This window comes from Camarhynchus parvulus, chromosome 2 (genome assembly GCF_901933205.1).
Source record: "Camarhynchus parvulus chromosome 2, STF_HiC, whole genome shotgun sequence".
In the NCBI taxonomy this organism is placed as follows: domain Eukaryota; kingdom Metazoa; phylum Chordata; class Aves; order Passeriformes; family Thraupidae; genus Camarhynchus; species Camarhynchus parvulus.
Window position 1 is genome coordinate 19,484,039 of NC_044572.1, and position 22,562 is coordinate 19,506,600.

At 36.9% G+C, this 22,562-nt stretch overlaps 1 protein-coding gene across 1 annotated transcript in view; it reads right to left on the minus strand.

Moving 5' to 3' along the window:
• The window catches only part of PLXDC2 (plexin domain containing 2), a 252,555-nt gene that overhangs the window by 125,156 nt on the left and 104,837 nt on the right, over nt 1-22,562 (minus strand). Inside the window, exon 2 of the mRNA XM_030971900.1 lies at nt 12,942-13,153. Within this exon, the coding sequence (XP_030827760.1) occupies nt 12,942-13,153 (212 nt within the window). The remainder of the gene's footprint in view (nt 1-12,941; nt 13,154-22,562) is intronic.

Here is a 22,562-nt window from a genome sequence, read left to right on the forward strand (position 1 = left end):
TAGTGAGCATATAGATAGACCATGCCCATCAGAGAACCTGAGCAACACAGGACAAACTGCATCACCGTGGCTTCCCTGGGGAACACTGGTTTTAAACAGATTGCAAATAAACTGGAAATTTTTTTAGCCACAGAACTTTCTAGTTTAGCTTTCATGCACAACACACATGAATCTTTAGTTTCTAAAACACGGGACTGGCTGAAATCAGCAATCAATATGCAAAATTTCAAAATCACCATTCATGGCCTACAAAGACAGTGATTATGAAAGGGGTTAGAAATTTCTACTGTTCTTTTGTTTGGAAAAATTATGCATTTTACTTTATTCACATGTCTTTTTCTGTATACATCTGTAAGAGCATTTCAGTCTGGATTGGGTACAGAGGAATATTGAAAAAAATGCTATGTACAGTTTTACCAGACTGTTATCACCAGCCACATTTCTTAAGGACTTGTCACAGAAATGCTTATTTATCAGATCTTGCAGTCATGCTCAATAAAATAAATAAATCCCTTGAGAACTCTCGTGCCACAACTCTAAGACATCATATTTAATTGAGATGCTTGATGAGTTACATGTTGTCTAGACAGGCGTGTCCGTTGCTGCCTTTGCCTGACATCAGGCTCCAAACAAGATTTCTGCAGAATATGCACTGGGTTTTTTTAAGAGGAATACTCTGTGTACTTCACAATTACCCAGACAAGATCAGGATGCTAAATAATATCTTCCCTCTGCTGTCTCTGAAAAGTACTCCCTTCAAGTTAACCAAGAGTGCTGCAGAACCAATATACTCAAATATTTCAAAATTATACTAACACATTGGTTTGGTTTTGATGTTATTTTTTCTTGTGTCTAAATCTACATTGCTCTTCCAGAGTAAATTGATCCAAAGTAGAATGTTGCATGAACTTGTATTTCCTTTTTTGTCTTTCATCTAAATACAGGACACGGAGAAGATAAATCACAAGGCACTACAGAATTACTTTTGACTTGAAAGGTGTCTTTTGACAATTTCAAGCAATGGAAGGGATGCAAAACATCTAAGCACTGAAAACCAGTGAAAGATGAAGACATAAGATCTTACTTGTGTTTCAAATCAATATTTTTTTACTGGTATGGGGTTGGTGACATGGCAAGTAAGATAGGGTGAGGGGAATAGAAAGGAAGAATCTCAACATTTTGACCTTGATACAATTTATTGGTATATCTGTAAAAAAAAAAAAAAAAAACAAAACCCAAACCCAAAAAACCCTATATTTTTTTCCCTTCAGACTCAGATTAAAAAATAGGTAGATGAGCAGCATGTTATTCGGTGTGCAGGTTGGATACTTCAGTGCAGCTGTCTACCTGGGAGCTAGGTTTGTAAGCACACCTTATCAGAACCACAGATCTATTAATGCTGTCAGTGAAGATTTGCCAGCTCCTTCAGCTCCGCTTAAGAACAATCCAAATACACACTTTAACTGCACTGCCTGTACTGACCATGGATGAACGCGGGGCCATCTGAAAATTGCAGATATGATTCAGGACCTGCAACTGACCTTTATCCTACAAGACCAGCAGTGGACCATTCAGTATAACCACAGCCTAAAATTCTATCAGACCTCTATAGCTAGGCACCTTTCACCTTAAATTTCCACCAACTGTGATCACAGAATAGTTTGTATTGGAAGAGACCTTACAGATCATCATGTTCCAATTCCCCAGCCATGGGCAGGGACACTTTCCACTAGACCAGGTTGCTCAGAGCCCATCCAACCTGGCCTTGAAATGTTCCTGGGATGAGTCATCCAAATTGCTCTGGACAACCTGTTCAAGTGCCCTACCATCCTCATGCCAAAGACTTTTTTGCTAATATCTCATCTAAACCTATCTTCTTGAAGCCATTTCCCCCTCTCCTACCACTACATGCCCTGGTAAAACTTGCACATTTCTTGTCTATGCCACATGCATCTACACTTAGGTCACCAAACTGAAGAGCTGAATTTCACTTCCAATTTCAATATTAGATACAACTAAACAAGAAATTCCCTACCCATACAGACTCCAGTGTCTTTTAGCAATAACAGTCACCTAATATTTAGTATAAATTCATGATCATTATTGGAGCAGTATACAGATGTGTACTACCCTTCACTGAATGTTTCTATTAGAAACAAAACCTCTGCAGTGTATTTAAGAAATTACCTTGATTTTCAAGGTGGTGGAATAATATGCCTGTTATAATACAAGAAACATCAATATTGTATACACTTCTAGAGACTAAATGATTGAATAAAAATGCTATTTCCAGGTTTATTGAAAAAAAACCCCAAATTTCTCAGGAATGAATTGCTGTTTCTTTCAACTTCATAGCCAGTAATTTTGACTCAACAAAGAGTTAGGTGGCTTGTTTCCTAGACAAATAGGGACACTGGGGGCACTAGCTTATGACTTTGGAATGAAGATATTCCAAACATCCTCACCAAACTTGCTATAATCCACTGTGCCAGCCAATATAATACCCCCAAAGTTATACCCTCAAAATGAGCACCCACCAAGTTGCTGACCTATGTAAGCCAGATCTAAGCAGTAGCACACTGGAGCCAGGTTATATCTCTTCTAGAGCTGCAAGACACTTTTCATACACCAGAAGAGAAGCATCCATATTTTGCCTGGAGCCGGAAGAACCTGAGAAACATCTTGCTTTGTTATCTGTACTGGAGCAGAACACATCTGAGAGATCTTGGCACTTTATCCCTCAAGACATTTACTGCTTCGCCTAGATGAGATCAGACAGATAGGATTTCCATCTGCAATTTCTACCTCTTCCTACTTGTGTTGCTAAGGTTATGGAAAGAACGCTCAGAAAATGATGCTTTTATTTGAAAATTGTAGTAGGAAATTGTGAAGAATTATGCAGCTTACTACAAATGCATGAAGCAAACCTCCAGTAGCCATGTCACATCTCTCTAACTTCTGTTAACTCCTGTGCCATGTTTGCTATTCTTTTTTTGGTTTTTCCCCCTCATTACTCACACTGCAATTTGCTGCACACTCTCCAATATCTCCTATTGCCAATTTTCCCGGAAATAAGTATACTATTTCTCTACTGATGTTCTGTGAACACTTAGACATGCTGCACATGAATGCATGGCAGTGTTATAGAAGAAAGGAAAAAACCCAAATAAATCCCTGGTATTTCCATTAGTTATTTCTGTTCTGTGTATGAAATATTACAGCTCCTAGAAGTGTTTCATCAGCATTTTCTTCAGCAGTTGAAAACATTTAACTGGCATTTTTGGAAGAACAAATGTGCATTTTACAAATGGAACTTTCTTGACTCTGATCCCCGTGTTGATATGAATTTTGAGCATTGGCCCCATTTATTATTCTCTTTGCAAAATCTGTATAACTCATACAATCACAATGAGGACAGATCATTGACTTTGGCATAAATACTAAATTTACAGAGAGTCATAGGAAGTGTCTGACCAAATCTGAAACAATGGACCCATTTGTTTACATGTCATGTTGTTACTGTTTTAGGATAACAGATAATTGACTTTCCCATATTAAAGAAATGTGAAAGATTTGGAGAGACACTGAGTAATCCATCAATGTCAGCAGAATTCCTACAGCTTTGAAAATCTATCCCTAAGGACTGGTACTATCCAAACTAGAATTGTGTGGCTCAGTGCGACAACTTTTTACTTAAACTCCTCTGCACAAACAACTTGGTAATGTATTCACCCTCACTCCCTGCTCCAACCAACTATGCACAATTTGCTGAGGGCTGTTAAATTAGCTAAGGGTGTCTGCTTTGCATGGGTAGAAAGGAACATCATAATCTGCTTTTTGCATGACCAAATTGATGCAAGTCTCCTCTCTTGAGAACACTCCAGGTGAACATGGTGAAAAGGGTCAGAAAGAATTGTCTGGAAAGGAAAGATCTTCCCAGTCTTCACAGCCACACCAATATTCAGCTTCACAAGTTGAATCTATTTTCAGCAAACCCCTGCAAGCAAGAGCTGAGGCATGTATGACTGAAATAATTAATTCAGAAAGTACAAGGTCTGTTGATTCTGCTCATTGCTCCTTTCAGTCATGAGTTCTACCATTCTGGAATATGCTTTAGGAAGCTGGAGATGAGGATATGGAAAAGTAAAATATTGATGTGGCATTCACATTTTCTCACTATCATTATCTTATTATCATTAAGAAAATTCAAAGGCAGATGCTGTTAAATTCTGAATTTCCTGTCTCCTTCCTTGCTATAAAGATTCATTCTCCTCAATGTGTTAAATTAAATGCCTTTTGTGCCAATGTAGCTAAGCATGGGGAAATGAACTCAGAATTACAATGGAGTTATCTTATTTAGGAATGGGGAAGCTAGTTTTTAATTTCTTTCCTTCCCTGTCCTCTCCTCCCAAGCTTAAAGGAAATAGAGAATGAATCTTTCCTCCAGCCTTTTCCCTTTCCAGCTATACCAGAGTTATTAGCAAAACCATCACTTCTTGAGTTTAGATTGAGAATATTGGAAACATTGACAGGCTTATTGCTACAACACTTCTTACAGAGTTGGCAATGCATTCAGTGCAGCTGAACATTGCAGCAAGACCCAGTAAAAGTATTAAGATGACCCTGATATAAATAAGCAATCAGTATATTCAAAAGAAAAAGATAAATGAGGCGTTTGCCTAGTTTACGATTTTGAAACAGAAAACCTGGAAAAAAACAAGACAGTGATATTTCAGTCTGCTGGCTGGCTAGAAAGTGTGACATCACTGGTAACACACCCAGCAGAAAATAGTGAGTAAATTAATGATTATTCCAGATTCTGTTTCTAATTGCAGGTGACATACTTTTGGTGTAATTTAGCAATAGCATAGAATTAGGACATTTCATGTATGATCTGTGCTGCTTTCCAGATTAATTCACTTTCTCGCTCTTTTTTATAATGACTAAAAATAATCAGTTAAATACAAAATTTAGCAGTAATTTCCAGACATTTTAGTTTGTCTTAGGATGTCACATGAAGAGAAAGTTAAAAAAATTTCCCTAAGATCACATGAAAAGGAAACATATTTTTTCCCTTGACTCAGTTTGAAAAATGTATATTGCATTTTTGTGAAAATAAATTACATTCTCCATCTCCAAAGTAACAAGCTTACTTTCTAAAAGAAATTATTGATAATTGCAAATAAAACCATTCCAAAATAACAGCAGCAACCTTTTGCAAAAAAAAAAAAAAAAATAGAGCAAGAATATTCTATACAACTTAGCCTCCAATTACTATATCAGCTACATAATTTAAAACAAAACTTTATCTCTCCTGCAACAAAAAAATGACAACTAAACATTCTCCTAAATGGAAAACAAAAGATATATTCACAATGATTTCAGTGCAGCAGCACTGCTTCAGCATATCCCAAGATCCTTCCTCCAATACATCCTTAATCTCGACTGTAACTTTCAAGCTCCCAAATATGAAAATAATAACATGATAATTAATCTAATAAATGGATACCAAAAAAAGCACAAGAACAGCTTGACTCTCTTAAGTCAAACATCTTCATATCGTCCTCAGAACTGACTGGGAAAGAGAATTGGACTCAATGATACTTGTGGGTCCCCTCCAACCCAGGATATTCTATGATTCTGTCTTTGTGATGCTCAGTAAGCATAGGGGACCCAAAACAAACAATGGCAATTCTCCATTTTCCCTAGGGTCCAATAATCTGCCCTTCAGAAAATCCCTCTCTGTTTAATAACCCGTGACAAATTTGTATTCCAAGAATTTGCCTCGTTCTGTAAATTTTGACATCCACAACATTCAGTGCCAAGGAGCTTCAGAGCTTTTGCAGTTTCATGCTGTGCAGTAGAAAGGAATCATAAGGGACATTTGTTTAACCCTCTAGAACATTATGGAAACACCAGAGATGAGAACAGCACATGTTCCAACAGAGACTTCTGGACTTAAGTTACATTGGCTTAAAAGCTCCAAGACATTTGTGTTAGAGGTACAACGGATGCAGCCCAAGGCAACAAAAGATAGGGCCTGGAATGGCTGAAAATCTGGTCCAATGCCACCTTCAACTGTAAAACCATGTATTTCAGTCATAGCTGTTTTAGCCCCGGAAGTTTCAGGTCTATACGCTAGGTAACTGAAGTTTGAACAAAAATTGTGAAAAATATTTGCAGGCCTACTGGAAGAGCCCACATTTTTCCTCCTTCTCTTGAATGAGTCATACACCAGAAACCACACATACACCAAAAATCACATGATGTAGTAATTATTAACTGTGAACAAGAAATAATTATACATGCCTAAAAGGGAAAATAAGAGTGAATATAACTTTTGTGATGATAATGATTTTGCAAGTAGACCGAAAAGCTTCAGCCATGTAATTAAATCAATTAAAGTGTATTTCTTGACTTAGAACTTTAAATTAACCTTAACCAAAATCGAATGTTTCTCTTATTTCAGTCAAGAGCTAAATATTATTTGAGCTTGATAATATAGTCTAGAATCTGTTCCTAAAATGAAGCCACATCAGAAAGTAGGTAAGAAAAATAAAACTGATTGTTGCTTCAAGTTTTTAGCTAGTTTTTTCCCCACGACTTTTTAAACACAAATTTCATAACAAAGTATTGCTCTTTTGCTCTCTACAGAAACAGCCTATTCCTGTTCTGCAAAGCTTCTTTCCTCCTCACTTATATGTTAAACGCTTCAACCGAAACCTAAAATCTGGTAAAACCTTTGTACTGAGTATGCATTACTTTGATATTCACAGTCTGCATTGACATATGACTATGCACTGAGAAAAGGATTCTGTCCTAGTGGTGGAGGAATCAATAGCATCCCTGATATTATTAAACTAAATGGCTGGACAAGAAATGTTGCCTGTGAAATTAGCTTGCACTGTTGAGGATCTCTGACAGGGGAAGGAAGATACAAACACTATTTAATATAAATATTTGAACTATAAGTTTAAAAGGTAAGTAAGGAGGCAACTTAACACAGGCAATTAAAGGCTCTAAAAATTGCAAGTCAGAAAACAGGTTTTAGAAGTAAAGGGAGACACTCATAACTTGGGATGAGGAAAAAGAACAGAAGTACTCAAACTGTGATAATAAGGATTTTTTTCTTAAATACAGAATATGGTTTTCAGTAATTTGGAAGGACCATGGTTTCAGAATACAGTGTTATTAACACTGCTCTTTTTAAGTCCTCCAAATGCAACTCCAATTAAAGCGTTGGGATGGGAAGAAAAGAAAAAAAAGAATAAAAGCAGGAGCAAAACAGAGGCAGGCTTGGCCAAACTGACAGCTCGCTATGAGATTATAATACTCTTTAGTTTTAAGGTTCTCTTTTGCATGGACAAGTTTTTCTACTTTTAATACAGTGCATTAGGGAAGTAATTGCAGAATTGCCTTATCATTTGTCCAGCTGAGGGAAATTTAATCTCAACCACTTATTTTCTTCCTTGCTCAGACTTGCAGTGGGGACACAGCAATGGGCATGCTGACACTGCTGTCAGTAGCTGAGAGTAATTGCTCTCAAATCCCAAGGGCTGTAAAACTCAATCCCTTCTGTTGTTTTTGCCAGTCAGAATCAGACATCTTCACTTCTATGAGTGACTGGGTCTGATAAGGGAGAAGTACTCTTTTGGGCAGAAACTCTGGATCAGAATGCAAAATCCAGCAAAAAGACTGGTTTTTTATCAGTAGGAAACCCACAAGTGTTGTTTCAATAGGGGCAAGATGCTTTTCAGTTATAAACTACAGGTGCTGCTAAAATTTACATTTCAAACAACATCTAGAGAAGGTAAAGAAAGGACAAAAAAAAAGGGTGACTTCAGTTGGCAACAACTCTATTTTAGTTAAAAGCAATACACAGCAGGAAATATCAGTTACATCCACAGGAATAAATTAATTACTTCAATAGAGAAAAAAAAATTGCACTGAAACAGCCTCAATTTTCTATGCTTGCAAGTAGTATGTTAGGTGGGGTGGAGAAAATAAGATACAGCTGAGTTTGGTTTGATTTAGCATGCTGGTCCTTGCTCAGAACTGAATCTTCTGTCATACAGCAGCAATCATTCTTTCTGTTCTAAGACTTTATATGAAAAATTATGTTTTTCCTCACATTTTTGCTGGTGCAAAGCAATAAAACTTTACTGCACTCAGCTCAAGCTTGACTATGATTTAATCTATTATTTTATTGCTGGATTTATTTTTGGTATTTGAAGTTTGTGAAAGACTATTGTTTTGATGTAGTATCTCTATACAGAGGCAACAAATTCAAAAGTAATTCACATGATCTAAAGTTATTCTGCAAAGTTTTTCACCTTCTGCTCATGAGAATGCAAGCTGTATATCAGACACTTCAGTTCAATTTTTCTGTATTTTTCTTGCCAGTGTTTTACCCTGCACTGGTGTGACTGCAGTCACAAGGAAGATCTGTGATAAAGAGACCAAAGCTATACATACAGAGTCTGTTCTGAATGGAGCTACACATAGCCAAAACCCATAGGAAATCACTTGAAAAATGAAGCACATTTTAATATATGGAAAAAATATCATGCAAAATTTGTGCAATGCACAACTGTATATTAATGCATTAGTTGTATATTATTGAATTATTAAGCCTTTTCCAGTTCTCAGTAGCCAGACCTGCATTAGCAAGTACTATGACAAAACAGGAATGCATTTGTGGATCCTTTAGTGGTGAATACTGGTCAACCAGGATCCATAGGAGATTCATTTTCTAGGGAAATGAAGGGATCAACTTCCTTCCTAGTAATGCAAAAAACAAACAGGCAGAAAGAACCTCTGATATCCACCTTCATTATCGGTATGGCCACAGGCCTTTGGGGATTAACAGAACAACTGGTCACATCATCACCATGAAGCTGAGTTTATTTTAACAATATTAATACCAATCTACTTAATAAAAGTGAGTGATTATGGAGCGTACTTTTATTTTACAAGAATATATGAAAAAACATAGTATATTTATCTTATTTTTCTCCCTGCTTGAAAGAAAACACGCCAAACTACGCATATTCAGGAAGATGTATTTTCACACTCACTGCTTTTACAAGGGCTTATAGTGTTTGAAGCAACAAATTCCACCTGACATGTTGCATTTCCTAAACTCTATTTATCATAAGTAAAAGGCACTTCTAAATGTCCTGAGCCAAATAAACAAAAGCAGCAGAAATACACAACAAGCAAAAACCCAAAGCAACCCTGACCCTCAAAACAAGAGAGAAGAATCTTAAGATAGATGGGAAGAAAAAAAAAAGGAAAGCTAGCCTTGAAATCATGATATTGTGCAATCCCAGAAATTTGAGAAGCAAAATTTCTAGAAAGAAGAATTCTGACAGTCCCAAAGTTATTCCAGGCAGCAGGCTTTAATGTTTGGCTTTGTGACCCTTGGGAAGAAATAATGCTCAGCCATGGATGCTCCTATCTTCAATGGAGACCTGAAACTCTCATTTGCCATGAAGCCAAGAAGACAACTTGTTGCAGTGCATCACCAGAACCCTGTATTTTAGGGCTGTCCCTTACAGTTGGGTTAGATGTCTGACAGCATATTGCTTTACCTGTCCAAGGCTATCTGCTTTGGACATTTCTCTCAGACTGTAACATTTGCACCCATCTGTATAAGATTTCACTATTTTTATGTCACTATTTTATGCCTCCTAAGAGCTTTCTCTCTCTCTCTTTAGCTATTTAATGTAATGGGAATGAAAATATAATAAGTCTCTTATAGAATATGACCCTACTCTGCCTTTGAGCTCTAGAGTACCAATTGCAAATAAAGCAAATGGGACTAACCTCCATCTTGGGAGGCTTTTTGGATTTGCAACCTTATAGTCTCTAATTGGCACACTATAAGTACACCTCCTTCTAAAGTAGGAGGAGTACTTTCAAGACAGTAGTACTGCTTTAAGAGTGTTATATATTAATTTTACTCTATAATTTATAGTTAGCTATCAGGGCTCCTATCTGGCCTGCAGCAAAAACTTATGTCCTTTGCTTTTCTTTTGGCAACATCCATCCTTGTGGGTTTGTGGCACCACAACATTCCTATTGTCCAGCAATACAATGGGACTTGGAGGTCTTACCTTTTTCTTCCCCAGGCCCTGCCCTTTTCTGAAGGCCCCGCACGTCAAATGGTTATAACCACTGCTTCTTCTAGTCTCTGCAATTTAGTTCAAGAGCAGTTCAAGAGAACTGCTTACCTTAAAAAAGGTACATGAATGTGTATATCATTTTGTATGAGTCCTTTCCTGAATCACAGATCCAAAAAAAAATGCAGGAGACAAAACAGAGATGTGAAGAGAGACACCAGGGCTCCCTGGTGGCTACACTGCTCCAGTTTTTGGACCAGAGAGGTTGTACCCTAAAGAGACTCTCACCATTATCATCTTTCCCATGCACAGGAGGAGGTCCACGCTGACTAATGGACAGGTGTGATGAACCAATCTACAACGCACTTGTATGAAGAGCTTTAGAAGACCTGCACTTCATGCTCCCACTCAAGCTGATGTTAAAATAACCTCCAGATCAGGGCTGATGGCTGATCCAGTGAAGTTACAGAACAATTCCAGTAACTCCAATGGGAAAAAAAATTAATCAAAAGTGTCATTATCTTAAAATAAACAGCAATCCAGTAGAACTAAGCTCTGCCCCACACAGGCTTGATTTTATCACTTTTTACCTTATGACTACATGGATTGATAACTCAAGCAATATTTAATTTTAAATAGTGTCCAGAAATTTCTGCCTACTGCCTTCCCTTTTTTCCTTGGCTCTTTTGGTTTTTGTGGTTTTTTTTTGGTGGGTTTTGTTTATTTGTTTTATTTACTTTAGTTTTGGTTTTGTTGTTGGTTTGGGGGTTTTGTTTTGCTTTGGGGTTTTTTTTTTGCCAAAAAAAAGAAAAAAGGATGGATAGAGGTGAGAGAGAAAGGGTTTGGGTTTATAAACCTGGAGAGAAAAGAAACTCATCATTATAAAGACGGACAGCAAACACTATCAAGTGAAAACATGCTCATCACTGTCAGTCCTCATATTAAAGAAGTCTGCATTTGCATGGTAAGCCTACAAAACACTTTAGAGAAAACAGTATCTGTAAAAAACAGTATCTGTAAAGGAGGGATGTCATCATCCTGTAGCATCACTAAATGTAAGTGGCAGCTAATACTTATTCTGTGGATTTTCTTTAGCAAGCACTGCAATGTGCACAGAACAAGGATTTAAAATAATCAATAAGCTCTCCAGCACTGCTGATAAGCTGCCAAGCTGCAGAAGACTGCAACATATGGATTCTTCCTCCATGGATTTCTGTTGTATACTCTACCTCCTCCATAAGGCCAGGCATCAAGGGGTTTTTGTGAGATGCCTGTGTTGTAGTGCGGATTTTCAATGGAATCCGATAATGTGTAAAACCGCAACTCCGTTATCTTATTGTGCTGAAAAGACCTTAGAAAAAAGAGGTTTGAGACAGAACACAAAACCTGAATTCAATAAACTTTTCAGGTTAAGACACTCAAAAGACATTAATCTGTCAGGAAAGATGTTCCTGGAAAAATACCAATCTATGTATATCCATTTACAAGCATTCATTTTTGTTCCCCAAGTCTTGCTATACATAAGTGTTAGAGGGGGACATCTGATCATTTTGCTTCATAAGAGCTTGGAACCCAACCGAATGGAAACACTGCATAGGGATCTATGGGCTAAGCCACATGAAGATCAGCTAACTAAAACTTCCCTGTACCCGAGACAGCTTGCTCTTTTCCTGCTAAAATAACTAGAAGCAAGACTGATCTGCTTTGTAGCCCAAAATAATTGCTACAAGTATGGGCAGATGGGGATTACACGAGACAAAAAGAGAGTTAAAAATCAACATGAAATTCAAAACTACAATTTACCAACCAGTGACTTTCATGTTGGCACAAGAGGAAGTGTAATTAGTGCTGTGCAAACTGGGAACCTTAAAAACAACAAGCACAAAACACACCTCTCTGAAAGCACTTTTTTTTTGCTCATGAAGTAGAGATTCCATTGTCTCTACAGATGGGTTTTATATTGCATTGTGTAAGTAACAACCCAAAACCTGAAATCTGCATTTTTTTTCGCTGAGAGTGAGCTTCTTGGAACTGAAAAAAACCCCAACACTGTTGTTTTGGAAGCAGATTATAATGACTGAAGATGTTAAGTGTAGTTTATTCCAAGTTGTATTTTATTGAAAAACAGGATGCAGATTTTATTAACAGGAAACCCCCAAAATTCAATACTTAAAAAAACACCACCACCACAGCAACAAAAGAACGAAAGAAAACAGGACAGAGAGCTATCTGGCAGCTAAATAAGAAATTAGAGGTTGAATGACACTATAAAACAGAGGGAGAATGTCCCAAGGCTTCACAAAGATGGACTCAATCCATCTTATTATTTGGAAGACTAAAAATCAAACAGTATGCAATTTTTTTTCAATCACCAACCTGAATTTTCTTCCAATTTTTCATTACTCTAGGGTCTTTTCCCCTTTGTGCCTGGATATCACTCTCCAGAAAGATCAGGCAAAGTCTTGCAAATTCAGGTGTTTACATCAACTCCAAAAAAGAATTCAATTTTATTCTGCTTTACTACTACTTCCTTTTCCAGTTCTTTAGCAAGAACTGCTAATACATGGGACTTCCCTTAACTGTTTTCCATCAAAATAGCAAACATCCTCAAGAGACTGTCTTCAAAAGTCATAAAGGACAGGCTCCAGCCACAGGACAAGAAAAAACTCCAGCTTCCATGTGCTGATAGGTTCACAAGGGCAAAGACCAGAGGTACTGCTCCCCAAAAGTGCTTGAATACCCTGAAGGAAATGTCCTAGTTTTTCACTTACTCCCAGTCAAAGACAATAAAATGAATTAGATGAAATGAATATCTACCTCAATCTGTGTGGTGTTGTCATGTCCCTCCTCAAGCAGCAGGTCTGTGAAACCCCCTGGCTCCAAGGAATCCTGCCCCATGCTGGCTCTGTTGGTGTCCACGGATTTGAGGGACTCTGAGTGCCTTCTCCACCTGTGGCCGCTTACAAATGAATCCACCTCCACATTTTCCTCCACTCGAGGGAAGCTCTGAACAACTTCATAAAACACACCTGTTCGACAAGAAAAGAAAGGCAAAACAAACGAATGTAGTAAGTGAACAGAACATTGGGTTGCTAATCATAATTGAAAATAAATTATAAATAAAAATAAATCATAATTGAAATTGAAAACAACTTTTATAAAGGTTTTGAACACTCCATAAAATAGCTATTTGTATCCCTTATAAAGATTTTATGGTAAGTGTTTAAAAGAACTATTATACTTCTACAACATTAAGGAATTTTGGACTAAGTTTTGTAGACTCATCTAAACATCCTAACTGTTTTATTTTTCTGCTTGTTTTCTGTCTGGGAAAATCTTTTCCTGTAACATTTTTAACTTTAATACATGTTTACCCATAGCTGACACTTTTCAAAATGGAATAAGTCTAAAAAATATTTTTCATCACCTAAGAAAACAAATGTAGAAGAGACAGAGAAACTCTTGTACAGACTTAGGTTTTCTTACTGATTTTATGTTGAAAGAGCTTGGAAGCCATGGTGAAAGGCAAATAAACATTATGAAAGATGTGAAATTCTCATAAACAGCTGTTCCAGTTCATAAATAAAGCTGTCCTGCTGTATACGTGATAAACATGAATGATGTGTGAAGTCTGCAGACGCCCACTATATCTTCTGCAAGAGATGAGCAGTTGGGTGGTGTGTTCAACATATTAGTTTTGGACATTTTCATGCTCATTTGCAACTTTTTCATACTAGTAAAACTATCAGCCAAGCAAACCTATAAAACCATCAGCAGACAAAACCATTAATTCTTCGGAAGTTTTCATTTTGCCCAATCCAAAACCCTGTCAAAGTATTTTTCTGTTAATTTATTTTTGTTACCACCATCAAGAGAGAGTAAAGTAAGTTTGCATATTTTGCACTAAAAATCAGATATGCTTTTCATATTGTCTTTGTGTCTAAAAGACAAGTAGAGGGGTGCTCTGTGCTTTTGATGGGCCAGGAAGAAGGTGATTTGGTCTAAAAACCAGAAAAAACCAGACATCTCAAAAGGAGTGGTAAAGGCAAATGCTGAAAGGATAGACCAGTAAACAATTATGTGCAGAAATACTTCCATTGCTTTTTTAAAGAGAATCTTCTAAACAAAAGATGGCACAACTTCCAAGGTCCTTAATGAGCAACACACATTGTCAAAGTACAGAAGAGATGGACAAATAGAAAATTAGCTATCAAAGGTTTAAAAAAGTGAGGTTTTCCTGCATCACAGCAGATACAGGTACAGGAGCCATGGGTATAGCAAAATCTGTCAGACATTGTTCTTGGCAGACCAGAAAGTCTTACAATACAGAAACAATATCTAATACACTTTAGGCTCTATGTGGTTCCATTTTTCTATCAAATTCTCCCAAATCTACTAAACTCATTTCCTAGGTTATTTGATCAGTTTCAGCCAAGCTGAAATTATGTCTGATGAAGGTGTTTTGTCAGCTAGATAAATGAGAATTTAATTGACATGCAAAACAAGAAATCTCAGGCCATATCTTTGCTCAGACCCCAAGGAATCAGACCTCTTTTCTTTTAATAGGTGGCTTTTTGAAGCCTGTTTCCTTGCATTTCTTAAAAGCCTTAGAACATTGACTTCAACAAATTGCTACTGTGCTCCATGTTTTATCAGACAGTCAGCAGCCCAACGCAGAGGGACAGCTCAGCGGGTGAACTAACTTATTCCTCCACATTCCTTATCAAAATTTATTCAAAGCAGCCCTCCCTGCTTCAGCTTCACCGTGCTGTTATGGGGATTGGGAAGTGTAGGACATGGCAAACTGCTCAGAGCCATGAGCAGGCAGGGCTCCCTGCCTGTGCCTGGGGCTGGCTCCAGGGAGGCAGAGTTTGTCCCCTGCTGCCACCGAGGCTGGGGCACAGGGACACCACAGCACCTTCTGCAAGCCCTGGGGGTCACCACGCACCTACAGACCAGGGCACACAGGGCACAGCACCTCAGCTATGTCTGCGCCACCCCTTTCCCTTCCCCTGAAACACCTTTCCTGCCTGGCCTTGGTGGCTCAAAACCCACACTCAGAAAGACCCAAAAAAAGCATTTCACCCCCATTTTGCAGCCCCAGTCCAGCCTACTCTTTTCATGGCTATCATACATGTTTGACGTGTTAAGACAATCACCTAAAATAGCAAATAGCACAAGTGAAAGTTAGGGGAGGGTTTAAAATCCCATTCACCTTAAGTTGAGACCCATTTATAAAGAAAATCAGTTACACCTTGTTCTCCCAAATCCTGAATAAAAATGAATGAAGTTTCTAACCTTTAAGGTGTTCGTAACATAAATAGGTTTTTAAAATTATAATAATGTAATGATGGTGAGAAGAAAAGAAGTGTGTTTGGGTATTTCCATTGGCTTGGAAATTCTACACAATTTTCTCCATAATTTCTTTTATGGTATAATTGTATCATGGTATCTGCAAAATTTGGCTTGCCCATTCCCCATTACAGAGATTTTTGGTGTCATTAGTGCACAATTTTTACCCCCTTTTAAATTGTTAATTACATGGTTTTTCTCATTGAAACATAGAAAATGTTTTAAAAAGACTGTTTCTGCCATTACACTCATAAACATTTTTTTACAGGTACAAGCTATACTGACATAAGGAAGGTTTAGAATCATCTAACTGTATTCAGACTGCATGATATCCTTCTAAATTGAATAGTAGCAAGAATTAAATGCAGGAAGTGATTACTATTCAGTTTAAAACTAATCTTTGGAGATTTTTTCACTGTAAAATCTGTAAAACCTGCTATCAATAGACTAGTTAACTGTCCTGGTCTGGCAATGTGAGGATACTGAGCTACAATATGAGATAAAATCTGGATGTGATTTCAAGTAATAAATAAAGAAACATACTGTGAGATTTCTCTTTCATTAAACCTTTTCCTTTAACTACACAGGAGAGAGAGGGGTGATGAACTTGGCTGGACCAGCTCTGCTCCAGAATGTTCTCTTTGTTTATCTCAGCAGATCTCTAATGCTGAGAAAATGATAAACATTTTTGAAATAGGCTGAACAGGATGTTTTACTTTTATGTAAATAAAACTTATATAAATTTTCAGGTAATGGATAGATAAACTATTTTTAAGTTCTAAAAGAGGGCATCCCATAAGAAAGGGCATTCAGAGACCTAAAATTCCAACACTTTGCAAGTTAGAACTGTTTGATGTTTCTGGTTGAAATCTCTATGTTGCTAAAAAACAAAGTCACATAAAAGGCATTTTAGAGGAAATGTATTATAGTATTATAGTCTTATCTTTTAGATCTTGGAGTTCTTGCTTTAATTAACACTGAAGGAGAAGATGTCATTCAAATCAATTGAAAAGAAGCCAAATGCTGTAATGTCTGATTCATAATAAAATCACAATATTGGCAAGCACAGATGGGTAGCAACTTGTTCCACTTGTATGAACAGAGATGCAAAACTTGGCTCTAACAGATCAGAAATGCTGGGCTATACAAGAAAGATTTGCTGAAAGGGAAGAAGACACCTAGATGTGGTGGGGACATAGGTTCTCTGTTTTGCTAAGCCTGCCCTCAAAGAAAAGGGAGAAATTCTAACCAAATAGGGCCAAAATGCAACAGCTGAACCTGACAAGTAAGACAGCTCTGATTTTGCAAGAAGTCGGGGCTACATAAAGTTTTATTTATAAGGAAGAAACGACAAAAAAGAAACTTTTTTTTTTTAAATGGGTGGCAATGTAACCAAAGGAGAAAGAAACCTTCTTTGGGGAAAAAAAAAGGCAAATGCATAAATCTTCTTCCATTCATTCAACTAGTTTTGGGTTTCCCCCCCAGCCTTTTCCAAAAGTTCAAACAAAATTTTGTGGAGTGTTTCAGCACATCAGAATTTCGGAATTGCATTTCTGAAATGTGTGTGTTATTTCATGATTGCACACATTTAAGCCAACTCTGCAATTTGACTAATTTCATAAATGCATCATAATCAGCAGGATTTTTTTTAAAGACTAGAAATACTCACACATTGAAACCTGTATTCAGAAGATTGCTTGTGAGATACATGATCAACTTTCTAAATATGCTGCAGCCCAAATGCCAGCAAAATCAAGTATGAAATACACAAATTTTTTCATCAAGGGACAGAAAATGCCATGATACCACTTTAGCTTAAGGAACTTTCTACAGCCTGTCTTATGAGTCTTTATTTCTATTATGACCCTTTCAGTAAGGGTGAGAGACCAAAAAAATATTGATGAAAGATACGAATACTAGTCCCATGAAGTTATAGACTCTTTCCAAACATAAACATACCTTTAAAGGATTCTCCAGGTACAGGACTTATATATTAAATTATGATTATCACAGCAGAAATCAGTCATATGTGTCAAAGAAAGGAAAATTTCTACTTTAAATTAACTTTTCCTATGAACATCTCAACAAAATAGAGACTTTTTTCTTCATCTGTACCTGATTCATGGGCCTAGGACCAATTCCATATTTCTGACCATAATTTAGGAAAGATAGATAAACTTGACTTTCAATGTTCTTGATAATGATACATTTCTTAATAAATTAAAAAATAGCATGATTTGTAAAATCTATCCCACACTGATAATTAGCACACAAATAGCTGTGTCAATTTAGGTCATGATTTGGGTAAACCAACAAAAGACCAGATTGTCATAGTTTCTTTTTAAAGCTTGTCTGAAACTGCTAACAGAATTGTAATAATGTGCGGGGAAATAATGCATAGCATGATCCTATTTTTCCCAGCTAGAGATGAGAATTTATGAGGCCTGCAAAGGGAATCAGAGGTCAATAATGATAAAACTCTGAATGATGGAAGATGATGATCACTGTACTGATGTTGAATTGTTTGCTCAGAACAAAAAAATAATGTCCAAAATAATAACACTAGCTCGAGGTACGTTTTCCTTGCAATTACATAATAAGTAGTAACTAAGACTCATGTCCAATACAGAATCAGTATCAATAACAATGGGTATTATGGCAGGAAAATAACATAACTGGCAATTTCCCTCCACATCCATTTTATCAACAATATGAACTCAGACCTTCCCCTTTGCAACTGCTTTCTATTCAATAATTATTTTTCTCCACTACAAGTGGTCCCAAAGAGCATATTACCACACTTCCAGAACTTTATCTTTGTCACAACTAGAATTGCTGCAGGCAGAGTTTTTGTAGTGCACTGGTGTGTTTTGTTTTTTGTTTTAAAAATTTTTGTTTGTTTGTTTTAATTGCCTGATTTACTTTCACTTTGTAAATATTTAGGTAATCATACAGATAAATTAAAATGGTATAAGTAAAGCCAAGACCTGAGTCCACTGGTAATAATACTGTTACTTTGATAAGCCTAAATCAACATTGAGGCTATATTGTTAAATTCCAGCTTCACTCATATTCTCCAGATACATAAACACAATAATTTGCACATTGAATTTACAAGCAATCTGATTATGGCTTTATAATTTCTTATAGATTTATTTTTTTATTCTTTTTTATCAGTTCCACCTGGGGACCAAGATTTAAATTTATTGCTAACTGGACACATACAGAACCAAAAAAACACAACTTATGTCTCAAAGAAGGCTTGGAGTGTCAAAGATGCTGGATAGTAAGAGGAGGGAGAGAATTTTTGTTGGTACACAGTCATATCAGTCATCACCAAAAACCCAGCCAGTATCAAGATTTTGAAGCTATTTTAGTAGAAAGAAGATTTAAAAAGGAAAAAAAAGTGGTTAATTTTTTTTGCACACATATTCTAGAAGGATTTAAGTTACTTTCACATCTGAGCTTAGAACAAGAGTCTAGAGAAGGCTGATTTTAACAAGTGGAAGGCATAAAACATTTCACACCTACTAGGTGCTTACAAATCTTACGCACATCTGCATCCCACCCTTGCAAACCTTTTTTGTATTATTTTTAGAATGATAAAAACACAATTATGCTTAAGCTAACAATGTGGAGTGTAATCCTTTATGTCAGCTCTCTCCTTTTGGAGATAGGAAGACAAAATCACCTTGAAAAGAAAGATAATGAAGTTGGAATTGATTCTGGTTTAGTCTTTCCTTACAAAATAAAAGAAAAAAAAAAGAAAAGGAGCTCTAATAGACTTAGATGCCCAGCCATGGCAAATTCAATTTGAGTACTATTCACTTAATCTTTGCACCCTATACTAATATGTTCTATATCCACCTCTCCAGTAGCACTTGCAATAATTATCAGTAATGCAGACCCCCAACTGTATATAGATGAATATGCACATACTGAGCTTCCAAAACAAAGTATATCTATAATGTTCTTATGTACCTGGAGCATAACTCACACTTTTAATAATTTTATGTTCTTGTGCATTATCATTTACAGCATAGAAAAGGAAGTAAACAAATTTTAAATAATTTGATGCTTTCTGATTAATTTGTACCAATAATGTCAAAATGTTCATTCACGTGTAGTTTATGTATTTTCTGTCCAAACTCCCCTATAACACAAACCCTTGCTAAACTACAGAATTATTTATTTCAAAAGCAGTAAAAAGTAAAGAATTCAACAAAAAAAAAATGCCCTGCCAAGAGAAATAGAGATCTCTCTATAATATTCTATTTATATGCAAATTCTTGCTTTTCCAAACTCAATTCAAAGGTTTGCCAGAGAATACTAATACCAACAGTACCTTATTTAAACACATTGTAAAGAAGTTTTTTTTTCTTTTTTTTCTGGTCAGTAACTGGGTTACAGTATGATTGCTGGTATTGGACAGTAGCATTAGAGCTGTCTCCTACGCATTCACTTCACTGTTCCAACTTGAAGGCATCTTTCTTTTTCCTGAAGGCTCTAGCAAACCCAGACACTAGAACAACCTGAGGATATGAGAGAAAAGCATACAAAAAGTGAACTAGGTATTCATAGGTTGAGCTGCAGCATCTGTCTGGAACTCATTTTGCATGACTTGTTGAGAAAGGAGACAGTAACTAACTGGGATGTAAGAACCTGTGCTAGCTTGGCTAATTATGCTCTTCTGAGCGGATAGTGCCAAATGCAGCTTTGGTAGAAGGGTTATCTTCAGTTTTAGCCTGAGGAAAAGCCAAAGGCTAAGGCAGAAGGAAGCCCATTGCTCCAAAAATGGATTAGCACAGGCAGCACACGCAGTGTCTCTGCACAGCAGCGTGCAGAGGAAAGAACAGCGATTGCAGGGACACTGCTCTGGCCAAGACACCACAGGCCTGTCACTCCCTGGGGCTGGAGCAGCACCAGAGGGTAACTGGCTCCCTGGATAGCCCTGTCAGGCTGACTTTGAATCAGGCACAAGGATCAATCATTCACCCCAAAGGCAGCCACACAGGATTGGGGTGCTCAAGCAAAGAGAGACAGACAACAGGGCTCACACACCAACACATGGAGCTGCCCACACATACAGGTACAGGCAATGTTACCTCCGGGGCGCAGGTTACAGTCTGAGCAACCTGGCACAGTGGAAATAAAAGAAGGAAGTGGAAATAAAAGAAGGAAGTGGAAATAAAAGAAGAAAGTCGGCACAATGGCATAATGCCTCATCAGGTACAACAAACACTGATGGCACACAGATGAAGGATCTCCTCTCCTCCCTAGTCAGTGGCGCCCAACAGACTGAAACCACCCTTGGTAAGTTTGTCTCAAACAAGGGCAAACTCCTAAGCCTCTTACTATCTCCAAGCAGACTTATTTTATTAATGAGTTTGTGGCAGTGTGCCAAAGTACGCCTGCATACAGAGTGACACTTCTGAGAACTCAACACGTCCTGGACACTTCAAAGAAAGGCAGATCATGCAATGTAACCCCAGCATGACTTAAATATGGCACATTTCTCTCTCTGCATCCTCAATCCCCTCTGCCCCCAACACAGGAGGGGAAAGGAAGTGGTTTGCAGTAGTAGATGTTTCACAGAGCTCAGGATCTGGAAAACTGGAAAATGAACAAGCCAGAAATATGTAGCAGAGAATGTAATAATAATCTGATGTTATAAAAGCTGACGAAAAAACTGCATTATTTTTCTTCCAGTAGAGTGGCAAAAGAGAATTTTTTGAAGATGGGGAAATTAAAATTTACTGCAGTTTATGGAGACATAACTTGGACTTCTTTTCAGCTCAAGACCACAAATTGATTTCCATCAGAGCCATAAATTTAAACCCCTTCACTTTCATTATGGATCAAACAAGGAAACTAAATATCTTCTTTCATTTTCTGCACACAAAGTCTTCCTAGACAAACAATGATTCAGGATTAAGAAAGATTAATCCAGCTACAAGTAAACAGATTGATCATTTGTAGAATTAATGAATTCATTTAATAAACAGCAAAGGCTTAGTGCCAGAACTCACTACACTGTGGTGTCAAGATGTTTTTCATGGAATTTCCTGCAAAAAGTAAAAGAAATAAATTGTCATGTTCAAACAGAGAGTTGCTTCAAGGGTCAGGAGAAGTAAAGGTGGTCTCACTGGGCTTATATGGTATGGTTACATGTTTAGGTTAGCAATGATTGAAAAATACATTAAATGCTAGTACTTTACAATTCTTAAGATTTTCATGCCTTTATAGATACACTGAATTATGATGTTCTGTCTGTGATGTCTTTTTTTTCTTTTTTGTGGAGATGGGATGGTCAAGAAATGAAAATAGTATTTTAATAAAAAAAGACATAGAATCTTATTTCAAGGTCTCGTCACCCTCAACTTGAAATTGCTGTTCAACTTACATTTCTCTCTATATTTACCCAGTTCCCTCCTTTGTGCATATTTTGTTCCAAAATAATGGAAAAAACTTTAAAAAAGAAGACTTATTACCTTCTATTTTCACTCAGATGCATGAAGTAAGTGTTCTAAGGACTTCTGACAACATAGTAGGGATTCTAAATAATAAGGGATCCAATCTGGCCCAGTGCAGTACCATAGATATGGTCCTCTGTAAGAGCAGACACTAGAGAAGTCAGAACTTTTCAATTTTTTGAAGAAGCATAAGAGAAACCTAAGTAATTATAGTAATACATATAGTGTAGAGATGGATTCTCTGAAGGAAACTAAATATATGCTGTAAAAGAGCAGTTTCTTATATTTTTTAGTATTTTTTTCATAATAGCTCAATGAATGCCTCTTTTGCAATCTGTAAGATGCAGATAATGAAACTAACTTTCTCTCTTACACACGGTCTGTGTTACTAATGAAAAGCACTAGATAATAGCTATGTACTATTTTATTACTAAAAGGCCATTGCTTATTTCTTCCAGTCTCTCTCTTGGCAAAGTATTTTCTGTCTTGTCTAATGAAGATTAAATTTGTCACTGAAATCACAATGGGTCTAAATGCCTTCAGTTTTTTTTTTTTTTTTTTATTTTCTGGAGAAATTATCATTTTAGCTTCAGCTAAAATCAGCTGAAATTGT